This window comes from Dreissena polymorpha, chromosome 1 (assembly GCF_020536995.1).
Source record: "Dreissena polymorpha isolate Duluth1 chromosome 1, UMN_Dpol_1.0, whole genome shotgun sequence".
In the NCBI taxonomy this organism is placed as follows: Eukaryota; Metazoa; Mollusca; class Bivalvia; order Myida; family Dreissenidae; genus Dreissena; species Dreissena polymorpha.
This window is the reverse complement of record NC_068355.1, coordinates 179,611,611-179,633,647: the sequence shown is the minus strand read 5'-3', so window position 1 is coordinate 179,633,647 and position 22,037 is coordinate 179,611,611. Positions and strand designations below refer to the sequence as shown.

The 22,037-nt window shown below is 33.8% G+C and overlaps 1 protein-coding gene and 1 long non-coding RNA gene across 2 annotated transcripts in view; one reads left to right on the top strand and one right to left on the bottom strand.

Annotated features, from left to right (window-relative positions):
* Positions 1 to 7,495: 7,495 nt before the first annotated feature.
* On the bottom strand, positions 7,496 to 10,886 carry LOC127863668 (uncharacterized). The gene is made up of 3 exons (XR_008041140.1): positions 10,659 to 10,886; positions 9,160 to 9,391; positions 7,496 to 8,039 (listed from the first exon to the last, which is right to left on the bottom strand). It is a non-coding gene; the product is annotated as an uncharacterized LOC127863668 (long non-coding RNA).
* Positions 10,887 to 16,229: 5,343 nt separating this feature from the next.
* Positions 16,230 to 22,037, top strand: part of LOC127863609 (uncharacterized) — a 33,735-nt gene continuing 27,927 nt past the window's right edge. The window contains exon 1 of the mRNA XM_052403211.1: positions 16,230 to 16,712. Within this exon, the coding sequence (XP_052259171.1) occupies positions 16,375 to 16,712 (338 nt within the window). The 5' untranslated portion in view covers positions 16,230 to 16,374. The remainder of the gene's footprint in view (positions 16,713 to 22,037) is intronic.

The window sequence follows — 22,037 nt, the reverse complement described above, 5'->3', positions numbered from 1 at the left end:
ATGTGGTCTGGTAAAATAGATGTTTTTAGATACAAAATGCTCGTTTTTATTATTGTTTTGCATATCTATTCATACGACACATGGACACTAAAATGGTGTTAGTGTGTCGTATGAATTGATATATTCGTGGGAATTAATTGTGGCCACAAATAAATAAAAACGAGCATTTTGTATCTACAAAAATCTATGTAATCATACCACACATAGCGTTGAAATTTTGGCTATTGCTATAAGGAACACTGATTATTAAGGTGTTTATATAAAACTTTATTTTACGCAATACTTCACAAATTTTTTGTAGATTTTGAGCGTTATAGAGACTGGAAATAGTCCACTGTGTTCTGTTTCTGGCTACCTTTTGGCTTGCGGCTTAGGTAGCCAGTACCGTCTATAGGTTTTGGCTATTCAGCCGCAACCTAGCCGCTACTGGCTGACTTTCGCTACCTCAAGGATACCCATTTCGGCTGCCTAGCAGCTAGTTAGCCGCTACCTGTTCATTTCTGTAAGGGTGTCTTTAATGTTTCTTATTTATATGTGACGTGCTTTTTTTTAATGTATCTAATGATTTTACCTGTATAATTTAGCATAGAACGCGTATATAAAATAATATATGGTAAATAAAACGGATTAAAAGGTTAATCAGTTCGTATTATTGTATTCAACGGGTTTTTAAAGCAGTAGCCAGGTGCCTGTGTATTGAGCTGATAAGATTGGGATCACCACAGCAGGTTGCTAATACACAGTGTAGACTTCAACTGTTTTGTGTAGATTTGGGAATATCATTATGTAAGTGGTGTGTAACCTATATGTATTAAAGTAATTTTGTGAGAAAAATTACATATGGTCTCGAGTAAAGATGAAGCATAAAACAAAACAATAGTTGGGTAGATTTGGGTAGATTTGGGTAGATTTAGGTAATTCGTGTCGTCCCCGGAAAACACTACATCCAGATAATACTCGCTCAACACGACGTTTGTAACGTAAATGAAAACAAGTTTATAATCAGAGATCACGCCAATTTGCTCGAAAGCCAAATGAAAGCCTAGCGCTCGAAATGGAGAATAAAATATTATGCAATTTAAGTAATAAACAATAATACTTGACCTTTTAAAATTGAAAGGTGTCCACACAGTTAAAATGGCGCGATGAAGCAATTCGTCAAGGTATATATGTAACAACACCGTGCATAAAATTAACATTTTTACTTACACTACCGATAACTACCGAAAATTAATAGAAAACTCTGGTTCCCCATCTCTTATATGAATTTAGTATTACTAATGCGTTCGTCTTAGTGCAGTTGGCGTTCGGCTTACTTCATGATAGCTGCTGCCTTGTGCTTTAAAGTCATTTTGCTTAGTAAAACTTACAATAAATATGCATTTTCACGCATAACTTAGTATTAAAATGATGATAGTTCAGCAACATGAAGATAGGCACATGAACTTTTTAACAGAAATGATTCATTTGTCATTTACTGGCAAGAATACATGATTTGCATACATCGAGTAAACATTAAAACGAAGTATGCAAGTAATGTAACACTAACTGATACAAAAAAGCATAAACACGCAAGGAAGACGCAGTTATTTTAAAACAAATAAAACAAAGCAAAATGCAATTGTCATTTAGCAACATGCATGTAATCGCGGGTATTGCCAATTGTAATATAATATATCAACATGGTGTTGTCATGAAGTAAACTACAATTGTCATTAAGCAAAATGAAATTGTAATTTAGCAGCATGCATGCACTGGCGGATATTCCCTTCCATAGCTCTGACTAGAATATTATGAATGGGCGCGTGGACTGTTGGATAAGTGTTCGTTATATTTTATCAAGCATGAATGTATCTAAAAATATCTGTGTGACTTGCAAATAACAGGTCCCTATGTCCAAGACCAAAGTTCAAGGTCAAAGGTCATATGCATTTAATCTACACATATCACTTTGTTTGCAGCAACAGTTTATGCAGCCTTATAATACATGTATATTCTCAAATTAGATTGCATGGTTTTCCAGTGTTGTTAGACAGAGCGACTTGCACATAAAGAAATGCCCTTTGAAAGGTTGAAGTCAAGGTATTGTCTGGATTATAACCTTGTTATTGAAGCATGGATGGATTTAAAAATGACAGAAATAAGATTAATACAGAGTGTAAAACCAAACAACAATGTCCATCAATAAAAGTCAAGTTTTTTTTAATGAGAGGTCAATGAGTATTCAAAATTATTAAAAGCAATATGCTTCTCTGCATATGAAGGTCACTAAAGTGTAGTATTGAAATAAATAGCAAAAACATTTAATACATCTCCCTCTACAAATGCAAGGGTTAAGATTTAATATGTTTATATTTCCTGATAAAAATGAAGTTAAATAAATGAAGAATAAGACTAAACTACATATCTTTTCCAGAATTTTCAGAACACGAACCAACATTGTTATGTTAACAAACCCAGTCACTGTCAAACATCAATGTATGGGAATCTGAAGGGCTCCCCCCAGAATAAAATAATTAATAGCCAGCCACATGACGGGGGTTTAATAAGGCACAGAGTTTTTTCCTTGCTGTTCAGAACAAAATATAAGTGTTTCAGCTTTATCGCATTATAGACTACTTTGTTTCTCGTCTCAAAAGAACTGTAACTTCATGTTGACCTCATAAACTAATCTTTGGATGGAGGGGCATACAGCCCTATTTGGAGAGGTACTTTGTGTTGATTCCGCTTGTGAAAAGCTCTATACATTGCTGTTACAACAGTGGCTTTCATTTTTCTGCACGCGTTACGACCAAGTCATTTGAACTGTATGATGATAAGATTGGGTACCACTTCAAACCACTTCTATCATCACTATAACTACATATCAAAACAAAAACTTATCAAACGCATGGCAGTGTGTATATAGTAACCTAACATATCAAATGCATGGCAGTGAATATATACTAACCTAACATATCAAACACACAGCAGTGTGTATATAGTAGAGCTGCAACGATTCGATCCGATGAATCGAAAATCAGTTTGAAATGCGTCGATTCGATTACGATACCAAACCTACCAAATTGGATTCGATTCTTTAGCATAAAGACATATATATATATAAACATAGATACGTAAAGCTTGCTGTATTCTGACTATTTGATACGGAAAGGTGTAGGTTTTATCTGGTAATTACCTGTACAAGACCTGTAATTACGAAGCGCGCGATTGGCTGCTTATTACTATAGTCATCCAATCAATAAGTGCGTTAGGTCTACTTTCGGAAAAAGCGTCAAAATGGCTGAACAAGTTGTGGCCGACAAATTGAAATTATCAGATGCGCATATGAAGCTTAAATAAAAAGTGTTGCAGTATTTTGGGTTTCAGGATGGTATAGCGCTCCCAATAAAGCAAAGTGTAAACTGTGCTTCACAGATGCAAACATAACGTTGATTTAGCAAGACTAAGAGGTAGCACAAGTGCAACTACTTAAGTCTCCAGCCAGAAAAGTAGTTAAGTTTCTGTTGGGAATTTGTTAAGTTTATTAGAGAATGTGCTTTGTCCTACAGGTAACAGGTGATGCTGTCACGGCACAATGGTAGACATGCTTGTAGCGGTTTTGGATATAAGTATAATAGTGATAGTACTATCACTCCACTGATTCAAGATGTATTTATGATTATTTATTTAATTTTATATTATTGTGTATTCAACACAATCTTCTAGTCATAAATTTTTTATATTAAAATTGAGTCCTAATTTGCTATTCTATTGAAATATTGACAATGTTTCAAAGACAATTGGCAGTTTTTTGCAAAATATTTCTTACAAATGTTAATTTAACACACTTTCAACAGTTTTTAAAACACTGTTGAACCAACCAAACTATATCAAACAAACACACAATTTGACAAATGCCCAAGATATCTAGGTATGCGACACTTTTGAACAGAAATGTTTATTTTGAGGCAGAAGAGTGAATATGTGATAAAACTATGTTTGAAGATGAATCGAATCGAAAAAATCGGTATCGGAGTGTCTAAATTCGAAATCGAATCGAGCTGTATTTGAATCGTTGCAGCTCTAGTATATAGTAACCTAACATATCAAATGTACGACAGTGTGTATATAGTAACCTAACATATCAAACGCAAGGCAGTGTGTATAAAGAAACCTTACATATCAAACACACGGCAGTGTGTATATAGTAACCTAACATATCAAACGTACGGCAGTGTGTATATAGTAACCTATCATATCAAACGCACGGCAGTGTGTATATAGTAACCTAACATATCAAACGCACGGCAGTGTGTATATAGTAACCTAACATATGAAACGCAAGGCAGTGTGTATATAGTAACCTAACATAAAACGCGCGGTAGTGTGTATATAGTAACCAAACATTTCAAACGTACGGCAGTGTGTATATAGTAACCTAACATATCAAACACACGGCAGTGTGTATATAGTAACCTAACATATCAAACACATGGCAGTGTGTATAAAGTAACCTAACATATCAAACACAAGGCAGTGTGTATATAGCAACCTAACATATCAAAAGCGCGGCAGTGTGTATATAGTAACCTAACATATCAAACTCGCGGCAGTGTGTATATAGTAATCTAACATATCAAACACAAGGCAGTGTGTATATAGTAACCTAACATATCAAACAAAAGGCAGTGTGTATATAGTAACCTAACATATCAAACGCGCGGTAGTGTGTACACTGTAACTCCAATAAAAAGCACTCCGTTATAACGCTGAATCCAATATAACGCGGAGGGTGCTTTGATCCCATTTTTTCTCCAACCTTCCATTTGATTTCTTATTCAAATCCGTATTATGCAACTTCATGTATTTTCAGACAATTCAAAGATGGCGGCAATCACAGTCATGTTGATTGCTTTATTCAACCGTCCGTTGAACCGATTATAATCGCCTCGAGGTTAAACAACACTGACAGCTAATTGGTGTTAATCTGTTGTGTAATGTCAATAAAGGTGTGAAAAACTCGCGTGTCAGTGTTTATTACATGTATTCCTCATCAGAGCGGTTCAGTGCGATAATTTCAATAAGTTAAGTGCAAGCGGGATAGTTATATAATTCAAGTAATTCAAGTAATTCAAAACGATTGAAACATTCTGACTTTGATATGGTTGCAGTTTGACTATATTAAATGAGCGGCTGTGAAATATACTGCCTACTGTATAAAACAACTTTTTCTGTCATTTCATTATCATTCTAGTATTATGTCATTTAATCTTTCATTTCGTGTATAAGAAATTAAATAATGCAGACGATTTATTTACATGCGAATGCAGTGTACTGGCAATTGTTAACAGAGTTTCACTTTCATTTTCGCGCGGTATCAGAAAGTCCCCGGGAAACACGTTTTTTGCATGCGTATGACGCAATAAAACAATTTTTTGTACATGAGTCGTATTGCATTCAATCTAAATTTAAAGTCGCTCGTCCAATGAAAGCTCTGCCCCATAATGCACTGTACTCTTAACACTTCTGAAAATGGCATATATGCGTACGGTTGTGTTTACGAATTTCTTAAACATATATCGTCATTAATGTTCAAGATTATTATTTTTTAAGTGATGTTGCAATTTTATTGGATTATCGGATAAATGTGCACATTAGAAAAGCGGTATGTATACTGTTATCGATTCGGTTTATATGCATGTATTTGCGTCAACACAGCATGGCAATATACATGACCTATATTACAGGCTATTCTATACCTGGTTTTTTTTATAGCGCCCTGCAGTAAATGAGCTCAAAACCTATAACGCGGTTCCGTTATAACGCTGTTTCGCGGCTTGGACCCCATTGACCGCGCTATATTGGAGTTACAGTGTATGTAGTAACCTAGCATATCAAACGCAAGGTAGTGTGTATATAGTAACCTAAGATATCAAACGCAAGGCAGTGTGTATATAGTAACCTAACATATCAAACACACGGCAGTGTGTGTACCTAAGTTTTGGTCAAAATCTGGTTTACACCAAAGTGAGATCTTAGGGTTACAACACACCGAAATGTTAATCAACATAGCCGTCTGTATGGCTAATTAATTAATGAGTTCAATATTTCCCTGCTATTTATGCCCCCCCCTTCGAAGAACAGGGGTAATATTGTTTTGCACATGTTGGTCGGTCGGTCCGTCCGTCCGTCCACCAAATGGTTTCCGGATGATAACTCAAGAAAGCTTAGGCCTAGGATCATGAAACTTCATAGGTACATTGATCATCACTGGCATATGACCCCTTTGGATTTTCAGGTGACTAGGTCAAAGGTCAACGTCACAGTGACTTGAAACAGTAAAATGGTTTCCGGATGATAATTCAAGAATGCTTAGGCCTAGGATCATGAAACTTCATAGGTACATTGATCATGACTGGCAGATGACCCCTTTTGATTTTCAGGTGACTAGGTCAAAGGTCAAGGTCACTGACCTGAAGCATTTAATTGTTTTTAACGTATTGACACAATGGCTGCCACTACAACTGACAGCCCATTTGGGGGGCATGCGTGTTTTACAAACAGCCCTTGTTATTTTTTTAGATCTATTAATCAATTATCAAACTGTGTATTTTAGAATGAATATATGATAGTAATATTTAATTGTTTTGTAAATTAAATTTGTATCAGGATATTGTATTCCTTGCCTAATAAGAATTTGATAGTCTGACAGCATATTCATGTGTTGATGATTGCATATAATTTTAATTTATCTTTAATGGTTCAAATAAAGCATTTTTTCATCATACTTGCTATACTTTCAACGAGTCTAAAAAGAGAGATGTTGATGTTATTTGTACTAACTTTTTATGCCCATGGTAGGTTGGCATATAGAAGTTAATTGCCCGTCAGTCCGTATGTCTGTCTGTCCCCGGGCGTACATTGTCCAGGGTTTTCCATGGAAAGCCATGGAAAATATGAGGCTGGAGTATTCGGACTAAGTTTCCAGCCTTTCCAGCGTCAATATTAAAAAAAAACGGTGGAAAATTGTCCATGGTATGAGGAAATAGCCTGGAACTATTTCCAGCCTGAAGTTTAAACCCTGGAACATTTTCCAGGGTTTTCCAGCCAGCAAGGAAAAAAAACCGTCCGAATACTCCATGTAATCTGGAAAACCATGGATTTTTTTCCAGGGTTTTCCAGGCAGCATGTAATCTGGAAAACCCTGGAAAAAATTCTATGGTTTTCCAGATTACATGGAGTATTTGGACGGTATTTTTTCCATGCTGGCTGGAAAACCCTGGAAATTATTCCAGGGTTTTACATGCTTAATATTCCATGGTTGCCTGGTATAACATGGAAAATTGTCCAGCTTATACCATGGTCACTGGAAAGGAAAAATAAATTCCTGGTCTACAAAAATGAATACATGCATACAAATCTTCTAGGTCCATTATTTAAAAAACTTGCCATTACATAGAAGAACACGCCTGTCTTTAGTTAAACAATAAAAAGAAGCAAAATAACAGTATAGTACCCTCAAAAAGTGTATTCAAAGCCATAAAAATACAAATAAGTCCAGCAATGTACAGTCACAAACCTTGTAACAAGAGCACTGCATAACGGGTGCCAACACTCGGCTGCGGGTGCAGTTTTGAGAATAAATGAAAGCTTGTCAGAATATATTTTTTTAGAGGTCACAGTGACCTTGACCTTTGACCTGGAAGCACTTTGATTTTAGAGCCAATGTTAAAGTTTTAGCAGGACTCCTACAGCGGACGACACGACACGATGTGCTAGCTATGACAATACCTCGGGTTATCTCCGAAAACAACCGAGCTATATGCCAAGAAACAAAAGAAACAATGATCAATGGAAATTCTTTAAACATGTTTTGACACAGAATTATTTTAAGCTATTATGTCACAATATGTACACATGAGCACCAGGGTACTGTTTTTAGTATAGAACTCCCATCATTTATTAAAACTGTTTATTTAATTTGCTGGGTTTCAGTAGGCCGCGGATCTTCTCTCGCACTTGCACAGATTTGACCTTGTACTGCTTCTGCATGATCTCTGAAAGAAAAAGCATAATAGTCATTCATCTTTAAAAGTCACTGCGCAGCAATCATGAGATGGAATTTCTTTATTCTAACTCTCATTCATTATTAAGTCTACTTAAGATATTTCATATTGATCACTACACAAAGCAGAATATAATCTATTCAAATTTTGTCTACTTGAAAGTTGTTCATTTCAGTAAACATTTATGATTCAAAGTAGTTTGTTGGCATTAACTGAAATTAATACTCTGAAAGTTTGCAAGTGGCTTTTCGATTTACTTCCAGAAAGAAAAAGACATTCAGAAAAAAATCATATTACTTTCTAAAATACCTAATCACAACTGTAACAATAACTCAGTAACCACTTTGATTCAGTAACCAGACAGGGTAATGACGTGATAGTCAAGATGGCGATGTCCATACCGAGACCGTTATTTTTTTCGCTGTTTTATACCTTTTATTACTTTTGCTTATATTTTAAATGACGCTCACTTTTCAGCAATTAGCAGTAAAAAGGTGATTAGCGTTTATTTCGTATTTAAATTCGCTTTATATCTCGACTTTACTCTCCGCAGATTTTCATAATGTAGCCCTAATTATAAGGTTATCCCGCTAAGAAATTTCGCACCAAGTAAAGGTGAGATATTGAGCGAATATTAGTATGAAATAAAAGCCAGTAACTATTTTCCTAATATGGCTGGAAAGTGAGCGGAATAAAAAATAACAAGATATGTGTTTGTCAGAATGTGCAGCTCCATGAGATACACATGCATGCCAAATATCAAGTTGCTATCTGAAGTGATATAGAAGTAATGAGCATTTTTCGAAACCATAACGCGTCACCTAAATGCAAAGTGTGACAGAAAGACAGACAATCGGACAGTCCGATCACTATATGCCCTCCTTCGGGTGCATAAAAATAATTTTGTATAGTTACAAACCTTCTTTTAAATACCATATCTACTTAACGTGTATGCATATTTACTACACAATAGGTTCGAAAAAGTGAGAAACATCTCTATTTTGAACTTTTCCATTTCAAACTATTTTTAACAATCACTTTGACTGCGCATTTTCTTGTAATACTTTTATACATGTATACTCAAATAATGCAATACCCTGTATAAATTTACCTCTCAACAAATCCAGATTGTCGGCCAAGGACAGGTATTTGCTCCTCACCAGGGTGCGGTTTTCCCACTCCTGTTCCCCTTGAGCTGGCAAACTTGTGCAGGGTACCTTGTCTAAAAGTCCATACATCATGAGGTAACATCTCCCTTTCGCTCCATTTTTGGCAGCCGATGTGCACACATTCCTTAGGATCTTCTGTTCAACGTAAATTTTGCCTTGGGGCAAGAGTTTAACCTTCAAAATTAAAATATAAAAGTAAATATGTGGGAAAGCAATCTGTTTAGTATCATGACCAGAAATAGCTAAACAAAAATTAAGATTACAATAACCATTAAACCCAGCCATTATAATTCACTGTACACAACATTTACACTTTTTCATTTGTATGTTTATGTACTTGTGTTTCAAATTGTGTTTTTAACCAGGTTTTCCGAAGGAAAAAACTGGTTATTAGATTGGCGAATGCGGGCGGGCTGGCTGGCTGGCGGGCTGGCGGACTGGCTGTCTGGCGGGCTGGCGGGCTGGCTGGCTGGCGGGCTGGCGGAATAAGCTTGTCCGGGCCATAACTATGTCGTTCATTGTCAGATTTTAAAATCATTTGGCACATTTGTTCACCATCATTGGACGGTGTGTCGCGCGAAATAATTACGTCGATATCTCCAAGGTCAAGGTCACACTTTGAGTTCAAAGGTCAAAAATGGCCATAAATGAGCTTGTCCGAGCCATAACTATGTCGTTCATCGTCAGATTTTAAAATCATTTGGCACATTTGTTCACCATCATTGGACGGTGTGTCGCGCGAAATAATTACGTTGATATCTCCAAGGTCAAGGTCACACTTTGAGTTCAAAGGTCAAAAATGGCCATAAATAAGCTTGTCCTGGCCATTACTAAATCATTTGGCACATTTGTTCACCATCATGGGACGGTGTGTCCCACGAAAGAATCACGTCAATATCTCCAATGTCAAGGTCGCCACGACTAAAAATAGATTTAAAAAAAAAAAAAAAACTTACAAAGGGGGTTAATTTTTTTTGGTCATTTCAAAAGTTCAGTTTGAGTTTTCTCCCTTTATCAGATTTTTTTTTCACAATGAAAACCTGGTTTTGTGACAATTTTGTCCCTTGTTTCCCTTTAAATTGCAATATAACATAAGAGAAACTGCCATAGCTATCTTATATCTGAAAAAAACTTAACATTAAATGGCAAATTTTTTGTTATTAATAAATAAATTAAAGTAATAGTCATATTGCCATTTAATTAGGTCACTGTATTTTCAAGCAATTAATCATTACAGCCATGTTTGTTTTGAAAGATACACACATACAACTTTGACTGCATTATGTCTTTTATGTCATGTGAAAATATTGCAAAGCTAACTGGGTTGAGCATTCATTTGAAATGTTAACCACCTGCCAAAACAGATATTACTGTAAAACAATATTATTATAATAATCACAGGATTATAAGAGAACAATACAAAGTAAATAAAGACACAAACCTGTTCAGTAGTTCAGGGCATTCAAAAAAGGTCCATCATAACTCACTGAATCACTCTTTTCAGCTTTTACAGAATGTTGATTTCTACAGTTTACCAAATTATTCAGAATGTTCATCAAAGTACGTTATTTCATCATATTATCAAAACTTCAAATAAAAAAGTCCAAACATTGCTTTAAGACTACATTTCAAACTTTCAAGCCAGTCAGTAACAAGTCTGGCAAACACCGCGGTTATTTTCAAAATTTCTGACTTGCTCTGAACCAGAGTCTGTCTTATCAGTGTTTGTAGCATCAAATTACCCATGAATTCTTTGTTTATAACTGGGGAAATACAAAGATTAGAGGGACCAAATTGACATCTTACAACAAAACCCTACTGATAAACAGGGATACATTTACTGGACAATTTTCAACCTGCATACAGCCCTTAATTGATCAAGTTTACTCTAAGACCCACAATTCAAAGATAATAATGTTACATACATACATGTAGTAGATTTACATGTACTTTAAGTGTTGTATTAAGGTAAACTATCATAACAAAGGGATCTTATTGTAATAAAAAGATATTTGGTACACAGTAAGGTTAAGTCTTATATTGCAATTTTGTGATCAGATTTTTAGAAAATTTTAGTTCATAATAAAACTTTACATGTATTTCAAAGTATTTTTTAGAATATAAGAAAGAACTTAGCTGCACTATTTTGAATGATATTTTTTTCTATATTGCTTTCCGTGTATTATATATAATTTTGTAATGTAATTAAACTATGCAAATTGATTTATGCTTTATTCATATGTTGTGTAAATTGTTAAACTGTGATTAACTTTGCATAAAATGTGTTGCATTTGTATAAGTTATTTTCTCCTCTTAAAAAGTCTAAGTTTTTTCCAGGGTCAGCTGAAAATATTAAAGTATTTTCCATGCTTTAAAGATTCTATGTTCCACTTTCCATGTTATCTGGAAATATTGTCCATGGTTATCCAGCCTAAATCCACCTTCATTCCTTTTCCATGCTTTTCCATCCAAAGCTGGAAAATGCTGGAAAAAAAGTCCACATTTCATGGACATTTCAAGAACAAAACCCTGGAAAAAACTGGAAACTGTTTCAAATTCCAGGGATTTCCATGTAATTCCATGGTCTACCATGGATTTTCAGCACAAGTTCCATGATTACCCTGGACAATCTACACCCGGGTCAGTCTGTCCGAAAACTTTAACATTGCCCACAACTTTTGCAATATTGAAGATAGCAACTTGATATTTGGTATGTATGTGTATCTAATAGAGCTGCACATTTGGATTGGTGAAAGTCAAGGTCAAGGTCATCTTCAAGGCCAAAAATCAAATTTATTGCCATAAAGTGGCGCCGTAGGGGGCATTGTGTTTCTGACTAACACATTTTTTGTTATCTCTAAAACATCATCATCGCTGATGATATAAAATATATAATTTACCAAAGCAAAAAAATACCCTGTATTTGTGTTATGATTGAGAACCAGTTAATGAAATCCTTAACAATTTTGTTCTTGTACTTAGACCTTGCATTATTTTGCTATCTAAGGGCAATATTTCAACCAATCTTCGTGAAATTGAAAAATACTACAACTGAAGTTATGCCCTCGATGTTTAGAACTTTTAACAGTTTCATATATATGTTTATTTCGCTACTAGTTTTACTAACGGGGACTATAGGTTTACCCTACCTATCTTTATGTATGTATGTCCTTCTTCATGTCCGTCAGTCTGAATGTCCGCTGAACTAGATCCTGCAATGTCTCGGAAAGTAACTAAAGATACTTGCAAACAAAGTATGTTTTTCCCAAGTTACAAGACCTTAACATTCCAAATTGATATTTTTTGAAGATCTCAACATCTTGTTCATCTTCGATCCAGCTATGTAAGTTCAACTTTAGTGAATATAATACTGAAAACACTTGTATTATCAATTTTGAAGCATTTTTCAGCACAAATGGACAAGTTATTTTCAAAGGCTTTAGTACCCATCACTGTATAGCTTTTGTTGTTTATATTTAATTAAAAAAAATTGTATTTCATTATATTAATTAAGAGCTAAATTATGTGAACAAAAAACTAAAAGTAACTCTGTTCAGCTTTAAGCACCTAGGTCATTTGATGAACAGCAACCCTTCCACTCCTATTGGATAAATTACATATGTGGTTCAACATTTTAGACATCAAAAAGGGCTAAGTTCACAAAAGTCATTTTAAGGCTACCATTTAAAAGTTGTTCAAGAAAATTTGATTCGTCAAAAAACATGGCCACAGGAAGTTTAACTTTGCATGTTTATGCGTTTTTGCTATTTATTCGATATGGGATTAATAAACTATTTTCGTCTCAAACTAAAAGTTTATCGAAATACACTTGGAATAACTTTTTAATTATAAGAGATAAATGCATACATTTCGAGCGTGAAAGGTAGACCAACATGTTAACTATCCATAAATGTTAACCCTTTACCAAACAACACATTTTGGACTGCCCCAAATTGAAAGAGATTGCAGACGAGAAATAAAATTGTAAAGGACTATTTATTAAGTGGCTGGGTAGGATAAAAATTATTGTGATAAAAGGAGAAATTGCTCATAATGAGCAATTTTTCCTTTTTGAAACCAGAAGTCCTGTTTTCAAAACGAAAACAAACTCTGCAGAAGGAGTTATGGTCTATTGGAACGTCAGATGGAAAAAGTAAAGGAAAGTTAGGTCAAGTTCAGAGCTCCAGATAAGGTTTTGTGAAATTCTTAAAGTAACTACCAGATTTTCAAAAAGAATTCTTAACTCTGAAATTTTATTCTTACAAGGCTTTTTTTCCTTCTTTTTGACCCGCCGAAAATCGGCCCTTTCCCCTCAGATATTTTTTTCCCCTCAGCAGGTAAATTTTCCCCCAGACTTCATTTTTTCCCCTAAAAAAAAAAAAAAAAAAAAAAAATTTTTTTTTTTTTTTTTTTTTAACTTTAAATACATAAGTTAACCTGATCCAGTGTAGAAAATATAACATATTGCATAATTAAATTATCTTTTGCCTTAATTTTGTTTTAAAAACAGCAAAATATGTTGAATTGATTATTTTAAAGACTTTCCTTATTTTCCCCAAAATCCGGCGTTTCGCGCGATTTTTTTCCCCTCAAAAAAGGCCAGGCCCTTTCCCCAAAATCAGATAAAAAGCCCTGTCTTAACGTTACTACTAAGTTTTGGAAAATAATTCTTAACTTTTCTAAATGACCTAAAATAAATAATAATGGTTATTTTCAAGCAAAAAAATAAAAATAAAAATACTAGCAACTTTATTTATACGAGTTCAACAGTGTCTATTCAGTATTATACAATTTTTTTTAAAATACCTTCATATGCCCAAACTGTGCTTAGATTGCATGCCTTTGATTAATTTTTACATATTTCACAATTAAAACGGGTCTTCCCTTCAATCTTTTCAACGATTAGCCACGGAAATTGTCCCTTCCACTCGTTCAATATTTTTTTGTGTTTAAATTTGGACCAGTCGAGTCGCGTTTTTTATATAGCTTTTACGACTGTGTCGGCAACTGAGCATTCAACATCGTATAAGATCTTTTCTATAATGTCTTTCTTAACATTCAACTTCGGCTCACTTTGCGTACAATATGTTTTAAGCGTGTTTTTGCACGCCTTGCTTTTTTTTAACGCTCTCTGGGCGCCGCCATTGTTTTTTGACAGACTGTACACGCCATTTTTATTGGAAAACATGCGATTTGTTAAACAACCCGATAAGCACCAAAAAGATCTTAAATACGCGAAAAGAACTCAATAAAAATCGATACGAACCGATGTAAAAATAATATTCGTAACTTGATTTTGTAATTCTGAATGGTATGACAAGATATTAAAATAAATACGTAACGGACTTGAAAATAATTCGTAATTACGAAAATACGACCCTTTTCTGGAGCTCTAAAGCTAATTGTTTGTCATGATATCTCTTTAAACCTCACGCCATATACAAGTAGTGTTGCCATGATATCAACATCTTGATGAATTATAATTCAAATTTTTGTCTCATAAACATTTACTTTGTTTAACAAACAACCTCTACAAAGCTATCATTCCTACTGCCTTTCGGCACCTCATGAACCTGAACCAAAAAAACTCGTAACTTTATGTTTCCTTAGGCAAATATCTTATTTGTACAATTAACAATTTCGTCGCCACATTAACAATCCTGCTACACTCACTTATGCCTCAAGAATGAAGTAAAGTTCAGGTGATCTACGTCATTAGATATTTTGCATATGTCTCAGGCTTTTTCCGCCCTATGTCACGGATCCGAAATTCGGCCCCATTCCCAATGCAAATCTGGTTGTTTTTTTCCACTAATGCCTCAAGAATGAAGTAAAGTTGTTTTTTTTTAACCTTAAAATATATAAGTTAACCTGATCCGGTGTAGAAAATAGAAAAAAGTCTTGCATAATTAAAATATCTGTTGCCTTGAATTTGTTTTAAAAACTGTAAAATATGTTAATGATTATTTAAGACTTTCCTTATTTTCCTCAAAATCCGGCGCTTCGCGCGATTTTTTACAACTCAAAAAAGGCCAGGCCTTTTCCCCAAATTCAGATTAAAAAACCTGCACTTATCACACATGTTCATAATATTTTGTAAAATTTTAAAAGTCGTTTTTTACCAGTTAACGGCTTCTTTAAATATAAGAAAAAAATATAAGAAACACTATTAACATGCGATAATTTTTCCCAATTGAGCCAATTTTGCGATTATCTTTTTTCCCAAAATTGGGGTTTTCACGACGCGAAATTCCCAAAATTTCCAGTGTGGCGTTTTCCCAAAATGGAGCGGAAAAAGCCTGCTGTCTTGAAGTATATAAGTAACAGAAACTTTGAAACCTACATACACTTTTTGGAATTTAATGGAAAAAGATTCATGATTGAATGAAGGAACTTTCATTAATCTTGAAGAACAAGCGTAGATTTGATCTTCAGCATCTAAAAATATGTGAAATAGAAAAAACGATAATATCTTTTGGAGAGATAAATGTACCTACGCGATAAGCAAAGGACCTGTGCGACAATTCCCGGGCTTTTTAGTCTGTTTAGTTAACACCGTAGTAACATTTTCCATTAATAAAAATGCTCACCTTTCCAATATTAAGAACCCAGTTGGACGAGGGATAGAAAGAGACAGTCACATGCATGAGTACATTTCAACCCATGCGCATTGCACGCTTTTTTCGCATAAAAAACAGTGGAGCGATTCAGGGCCATCATGACCCTCTTGTTAATACTGTATGAGGGAAAGGATCTGATATTGTAATAAAATTGGTTTATGTAAGAACCTGCTTAATATTATCATTATAATTCCATGTTCATAACATGTCATTTATTAGAGCAATTAAAAATGTGGTGTGTTAAATAATTTGGTTTAAAGGTTTTATCTATACAGCTTGTTTGGTACAGTTTAAACTCAAGTAATCAAAACACACATTACCCAATAGTCATGTGACAGTATGCATAGTTACACTGTTAACCTCTATCATACAAGTGCCATTTGACGGTTAACTTGGGCGCTGTTCAGTTAGAAATTTCATATCACTTGTCTATGTTTAATAACATTGTGTGGGTGTGTGTAAAACATATGCTTGGACATAACTATTTCAAGTTATTTCAGATTGTAAAATCTTGTTTGTTGAAAGTGAATTAACAAAATGGCGACATCTGGAATTTCTAGAAATTCTGATGTGGTTATGTATTATTGTTGTACAATCTGCAAAACAGAGCGGTCTGTAGAAATAGATGCAGATTTTTACTGTAAAAAATGTCTTAAATACTTCTGCAGAACATGTATAAACTCCCACAGACAGCATGGTAGGTGGTTTTATAAAAAAACACCTTATGGAAAGGATAAAATAAGGAAGTGGCCACTTTCTAAGAAGATGGAGACTTCTCTTTTAATATGCATCATACACAAGCGTGAAAAGTTAACAATGTTCTGCCCGGACCACAATCATCTGTGCTGCTCTAAATGTGTTGAGCTTAATCACAGGTAGCTAAAATTATTGCTTATTTTATATCAGTATAAATTACTGCATTGTATAATTCAATTACCATCATCCATTTTCATTTGTTTGGATTATTGTAATATTAGTTATATAAGTATTTCCAAATCAGTGCATGTGAACAATTTGTTGTACAGCTTTAATTTGTTAATTTGTGTTTGTTAATAAATAACTCTTCAATGGTTCAAGTACATGGATTACAAGATATTGGCCATATTTCAGCAAAAAACATAGTGTAAAGTCTTTCACTGAAATGACTAAATTATAAACTCTTTCTTTGTTGTTTCAAGTAAAAATGGTAAATGCAATAATCGTGATGGACCTAAAGCTGTGACAATCAACAATTAAAAAAACAGTAAATTTCTCATAAATAATGACTCCCATGCGGCAATGCGAGCTTTGTTTCAGAAAAACCTTAATTCAACCTGCCTGTATAATGTCTGATGCATGTATTCCTTTACCCAATTTACATGTATGAAGGATATACGTCACACTTAATGGCTGAATGTTTGAGCCTGCATTTTTAACTCACTTGAGCTTTATTATAACCTGCTCATGGTGAGCTTTTCTCAGCCTGATCTCTTTATGTTGATTGTTCGTTGTCTGTCCAACAATTAGCTAATGAAAACTATAGAGGCGTCACATCATTGTATTGCCCAATATTAATGGGATTTGGTAAGAACATAAATTGCCTCAATGATATTTCTGCCAAATTTGAAACTGGGCTTTGTGAGATAAAAAAATGTAGGTCACATAGTCAAATTGAAAAAAACAACTGTTTTTCAACTCTATACAACAAAAGCATTGTTCACATACATTCTTAAATGTGCCAAACCGTTGTACCTGACCAACGTTTTGAAAACAGGTCCGAATGAAAATGCTTTGTTGTCGGTCCAAATGTCCAGTAAATAATTAAAGAGCAAAAGTTTCTTTATTTCATAGAATTAAAACATAAAAAACTAAAAGCGAGCTTGAATGAAATATGAGCAGTACAAATTACCTCGTTTTTTTGTTAACAGTCATGAAATGTTACTGCACATGCGCACCGAACACTTTCTCCTATGCAAGTAAATGTGTCAATAGGTTTTACTGTTAAACCAAAACATGTTCTGCAACTCAGATCGTTGTATTCGGGTATTTATACAGGCTTTTTCCGCCCTATGCCACGGGTCCGAAATTCGGCCCCATTCCCAATGCAAATCTGGTTGTTTTTTTCCCAATTCCAAAAAAAAAAAAAAAAAAAAAAAATTTTTTTTTTTTTACCTTAAAATATATATGTTAACCTGATCCAGTGTAGAAAATAGAAAGTGTTGCATAATTAACTTATATGTTGCCTTGACTTTGTTTAAAAAACTGTAAAATATGTTAATGATTATTTAAGACTTTCCTTATTTTCCTCAAAATCCGGCGCTTCGCACGATTTTTTTCACCTCAAAAAAGGGTGGCCTTTTCCCCAAATTCAGATTTAAAAACAAAAAAAACCTGCACTTATCTCACATGTTCATAATACTTTGTAAAATTTTAATAATAAGTTATCAAAATAGTCGTTATTTACCAGTTAACGGCTTCTTTGAAATATAAGAAACACTATTTACATGCGATAATTTTTCTCAATTGAGCCAATTTTGCGAATAATTTTTTTCCCAAAATGAGGGTTTTCACAACGCAAAATTCCCAAAATTCCAGTGTGGCGTATTCTCAAAATGGAGTGGAAAAAGCCTGTTACAGTTGATATTGATATAAATTTACGCTTAATAGTGCTTTTTCATTGATTTTTATATCTTTGTGGTCGGTTTGTTGATATTTGTAGTTTTATTCTGAGTTTGCATATAATTCAAGACCGGGAAATTTATGTCATTGAAATATTGTAAATACCTAGAATTGCTTTTAAAACTTAGTCTGTAAAATTATGTAATTGATAGCAACATGTGTTAAATTATTTGAGGTACTTCATTGAGTCCTTTCAAGTATAAAGGCGATGTTTTTGTGTAGAAATAATTTATTTACATTCTTCAGTCATCGTGACACCTAACTATAGGCATCTGAAAACATTGGTGTTCACAGAAATGTGCATGCCAGTATACAATTACTGAATTTTCAATTGAACACTTGCATTGTCTTTAACTTCATTTTGGTTTAAATATTTTTCTTAAGAATACTGTGATTGTGTTGTGATTTGTTAGTGTTAATTGTTCAGTGCTGTGTTTATTTTTCATTTCATTTTTATGCCCCCGGAGGAGGGCATATAGTGATCGCACTGTCTGTCTGTCTGTCCGTCACTTTGCGTTTAGGTTTTGAAAAATGCTCATTACTTCTATGTCCCTTCAGATGTAATCTTCATATTTGGTATGCATGTGTATATGGACAAGGCCTTTCCATACGCCACAACATTTTGACCCCTGTGACCTTGACCTTGAACTTAGGGTCCGTGTTTAGGTTTCGAAATATGCGTTTATGTTTCGAAAAATGCTCATAACTTCTATCAAAGCGTTTATAGGGGGCATATGTCATCCTATGGTGACAGCTCTTGTTCCAATAATCTTTTTGTCAATAAATTTGAGTTGATGACATGATGTATAGGTCTTATGAATCCCAGTCTGGTCGTACATTTTTTTTTAAGTCAACAGGACCCAATATCCTGTGACCTTTAAATACTTTTGGGAATGTTTGGTTTGTCCGATCTTCATTAAACTTTTTATAGAATATTTTTATGCCCCCCTTCGAAGAAGAGGGGGATTATTGTTTTGCACATGTCGGTCCGTCTGTCGGTCTTTCTGTCGGTCCGTCCACCAGATGGTTTCCGGATGATAACTCAAGAACGCTTAGGCCTAGGATCTAGAAACTTCATAGGTACATTGATCATGACTGGCAGATGACCTCTATTGATTTTAAGGTCACTAGGCCAAAGGTCAAGGTCTCAGTGACTATTTAGTAAAATGGTTACTTTTTCTTTTTTTTTTTTGTTTTTTTTTTTTTTTTTAAAGTTTTTTTTTTTTTTATTCAATATAATACATACAATGTATACATGAATATATACAACATAGTGATTGTACAAAGCAATAAAGTTCAGACATGTTATACAAGATATGCTAATATGTATTTTTCTTTAAAGAGAAAAGAAAAAAATAATAGAAGAATTGTTATGAAAAATGATGAGTTGTATAAAGTCGGAAGAAAGCATACTGGACTTGTGTGTTTCGTTGTATATTCAAAATGATCTTATAAGATTGAAAAAAAAAACATACAAAAATATTTTAGAAAGATAACTTACATTAGAGTGAAATGTATATAAGTGGACAAGCATCATGAGAATTTAATCCGATTCCATTTTTGTTCAAAGTTTTGTAATGTGTCATTACTGAGGGCTATTTCTTTCTCAATCTGGACTTTAAGTTTAAGACTATGGATAAAACAATTAAAATTTGGTACTTGTTTTTTGAACTTCATGTTAAAGATGAACAATTTCATCATTATAAGAATAAAATTCACAATATTATTACAATCTTTTGATTTCAATGAGTAAATTCCGAAACTTACATTTAAGAAAGATAATTTAACGTTTAGTTGCTGTTGTTCAAGAAAAGATGTTAAATGATTCCAAATAGGCTGGATGTGTTTGCACTCCCAAAACAGGTGTTCTATAGTTTCGATGTTTTCACTGCAGAAGTCACACAGATTTGAGTTAGATAATTTGCATTTAAAGAGGTATTTATTTGTAGCTATAATTCTATGTATGTATTTATATTGAAAATTTCTCAGAGTGCTTTCAATAGTTGCTTTATATGGCATGGTAAATATGTGTTTCCAATTAAGTTCATGTACTCCGAAAAGGACTTGCCATTTATTTTGGGTTTTTGAGTTTTCTGTTGGGTTTTTAATTTGTAGTGTGTAAAATATTTTATTTGTTTTGTTTTTTCTTCCAAGTATATTTTCTACGAATGTTGTTTGAGTACATGGTGTATTATTTGTATTGATTTCAGATTTAATATGTATGGGTATGCTTTTGATTAATGTGTAGTACTTCAGAAAATTATTTGAAGGTATTCCGTATATGTAGCATATATCATTAAAAGAGTAGAAATCCTTAATTCTGTAGTCATATAATTGGTCGACATATTTAATGCTTCGTTCAAACCAATCTTTATAGAAAAACGTCTTATTGTTTGAAGTTTTGTCTTTATTGTTCCATAGAATAGTTTTACTGCTTGTTTGGGTTTCTAGGTTATGCGTGACATCACACCATGCTGATAGAACATCAGACAGAAATATGTTTTCGTTTGCAATTTCATGTAAGATAGATTTGCTGATGTTACATTCAAAGAGTAAGGAGTCACCATATTTTTTTAGGATTTTCTGATAGAATAATTTCCATTTACTTGTATTGGCATTGTCTAGGTATCTTTTAACCCAGCTGCATTCAAGAATGAGTCAATGTTCGTTAATTGGATACCTCCATTTTCTACAGATTGAATTAACTGAGTTCGTTTTATTTTATCAGGCTTACCGTCCCATATGAAATTAAATATTGCTGATTTTATATCGTTAATAATATCATTTGGTGGTTTTGGGAGGACTGTTAATACATAAATTAATTTAGGAAGTGCAAACGTTTTCAATACTGTGTTTTTTCCGATAAGTGTAAGTTTACGGTGATGCCATGATTTTAAGCAGTTTTTAAAATTCTGTAATTTAGGTAGTATGTTTTTAAGAACTGTATCTTTTTCATTATTTGTGAAAGTAATTCCTAACGTTGTGGCTTCATCGGATGTCCAATTAAATTTCATTTCTTTTTTATATAGGACATTACTTTGTTTTAATTTACCTGCTCGTAGCACAGTACATTTACTTTTGTTTAGTTTCAGACCCGATGTCATTCCGTAAAGGGTTAGCGATTCTATTAGGTTATGGAAAGATCGTAATTGTCGTTTAAAAAATAAGTTGCATCGTCAGCAAATAGGGACTGTTTGATTTCTTCGTCAGGTTCTAGTGATATGCCTTTTATGTGTTTATTTGATTGGATGTGATGTGATAGATACTCGATGCAGATAATAAATAGCGATGATGAGAGTGGACATCCTTGTCGAACCCCTCGTTCGATGTTAAAACTGTTTGAAAAGAAGCCATTGTTAATGATTAAACTGTTAATATCGGTATAGAATAGTTTGACCCATTGAATGAGACTTTCACCAAAGTTCATATTTTCTAAGCAAGAGAACATTAATGAATGATCAAGCGGTTACTTTTTCTTGTTTGTCCGATAAAGTCCACAGTTTTCATCTGATTCTTTTCAAACTTGTTCAGTGTCTTCATAT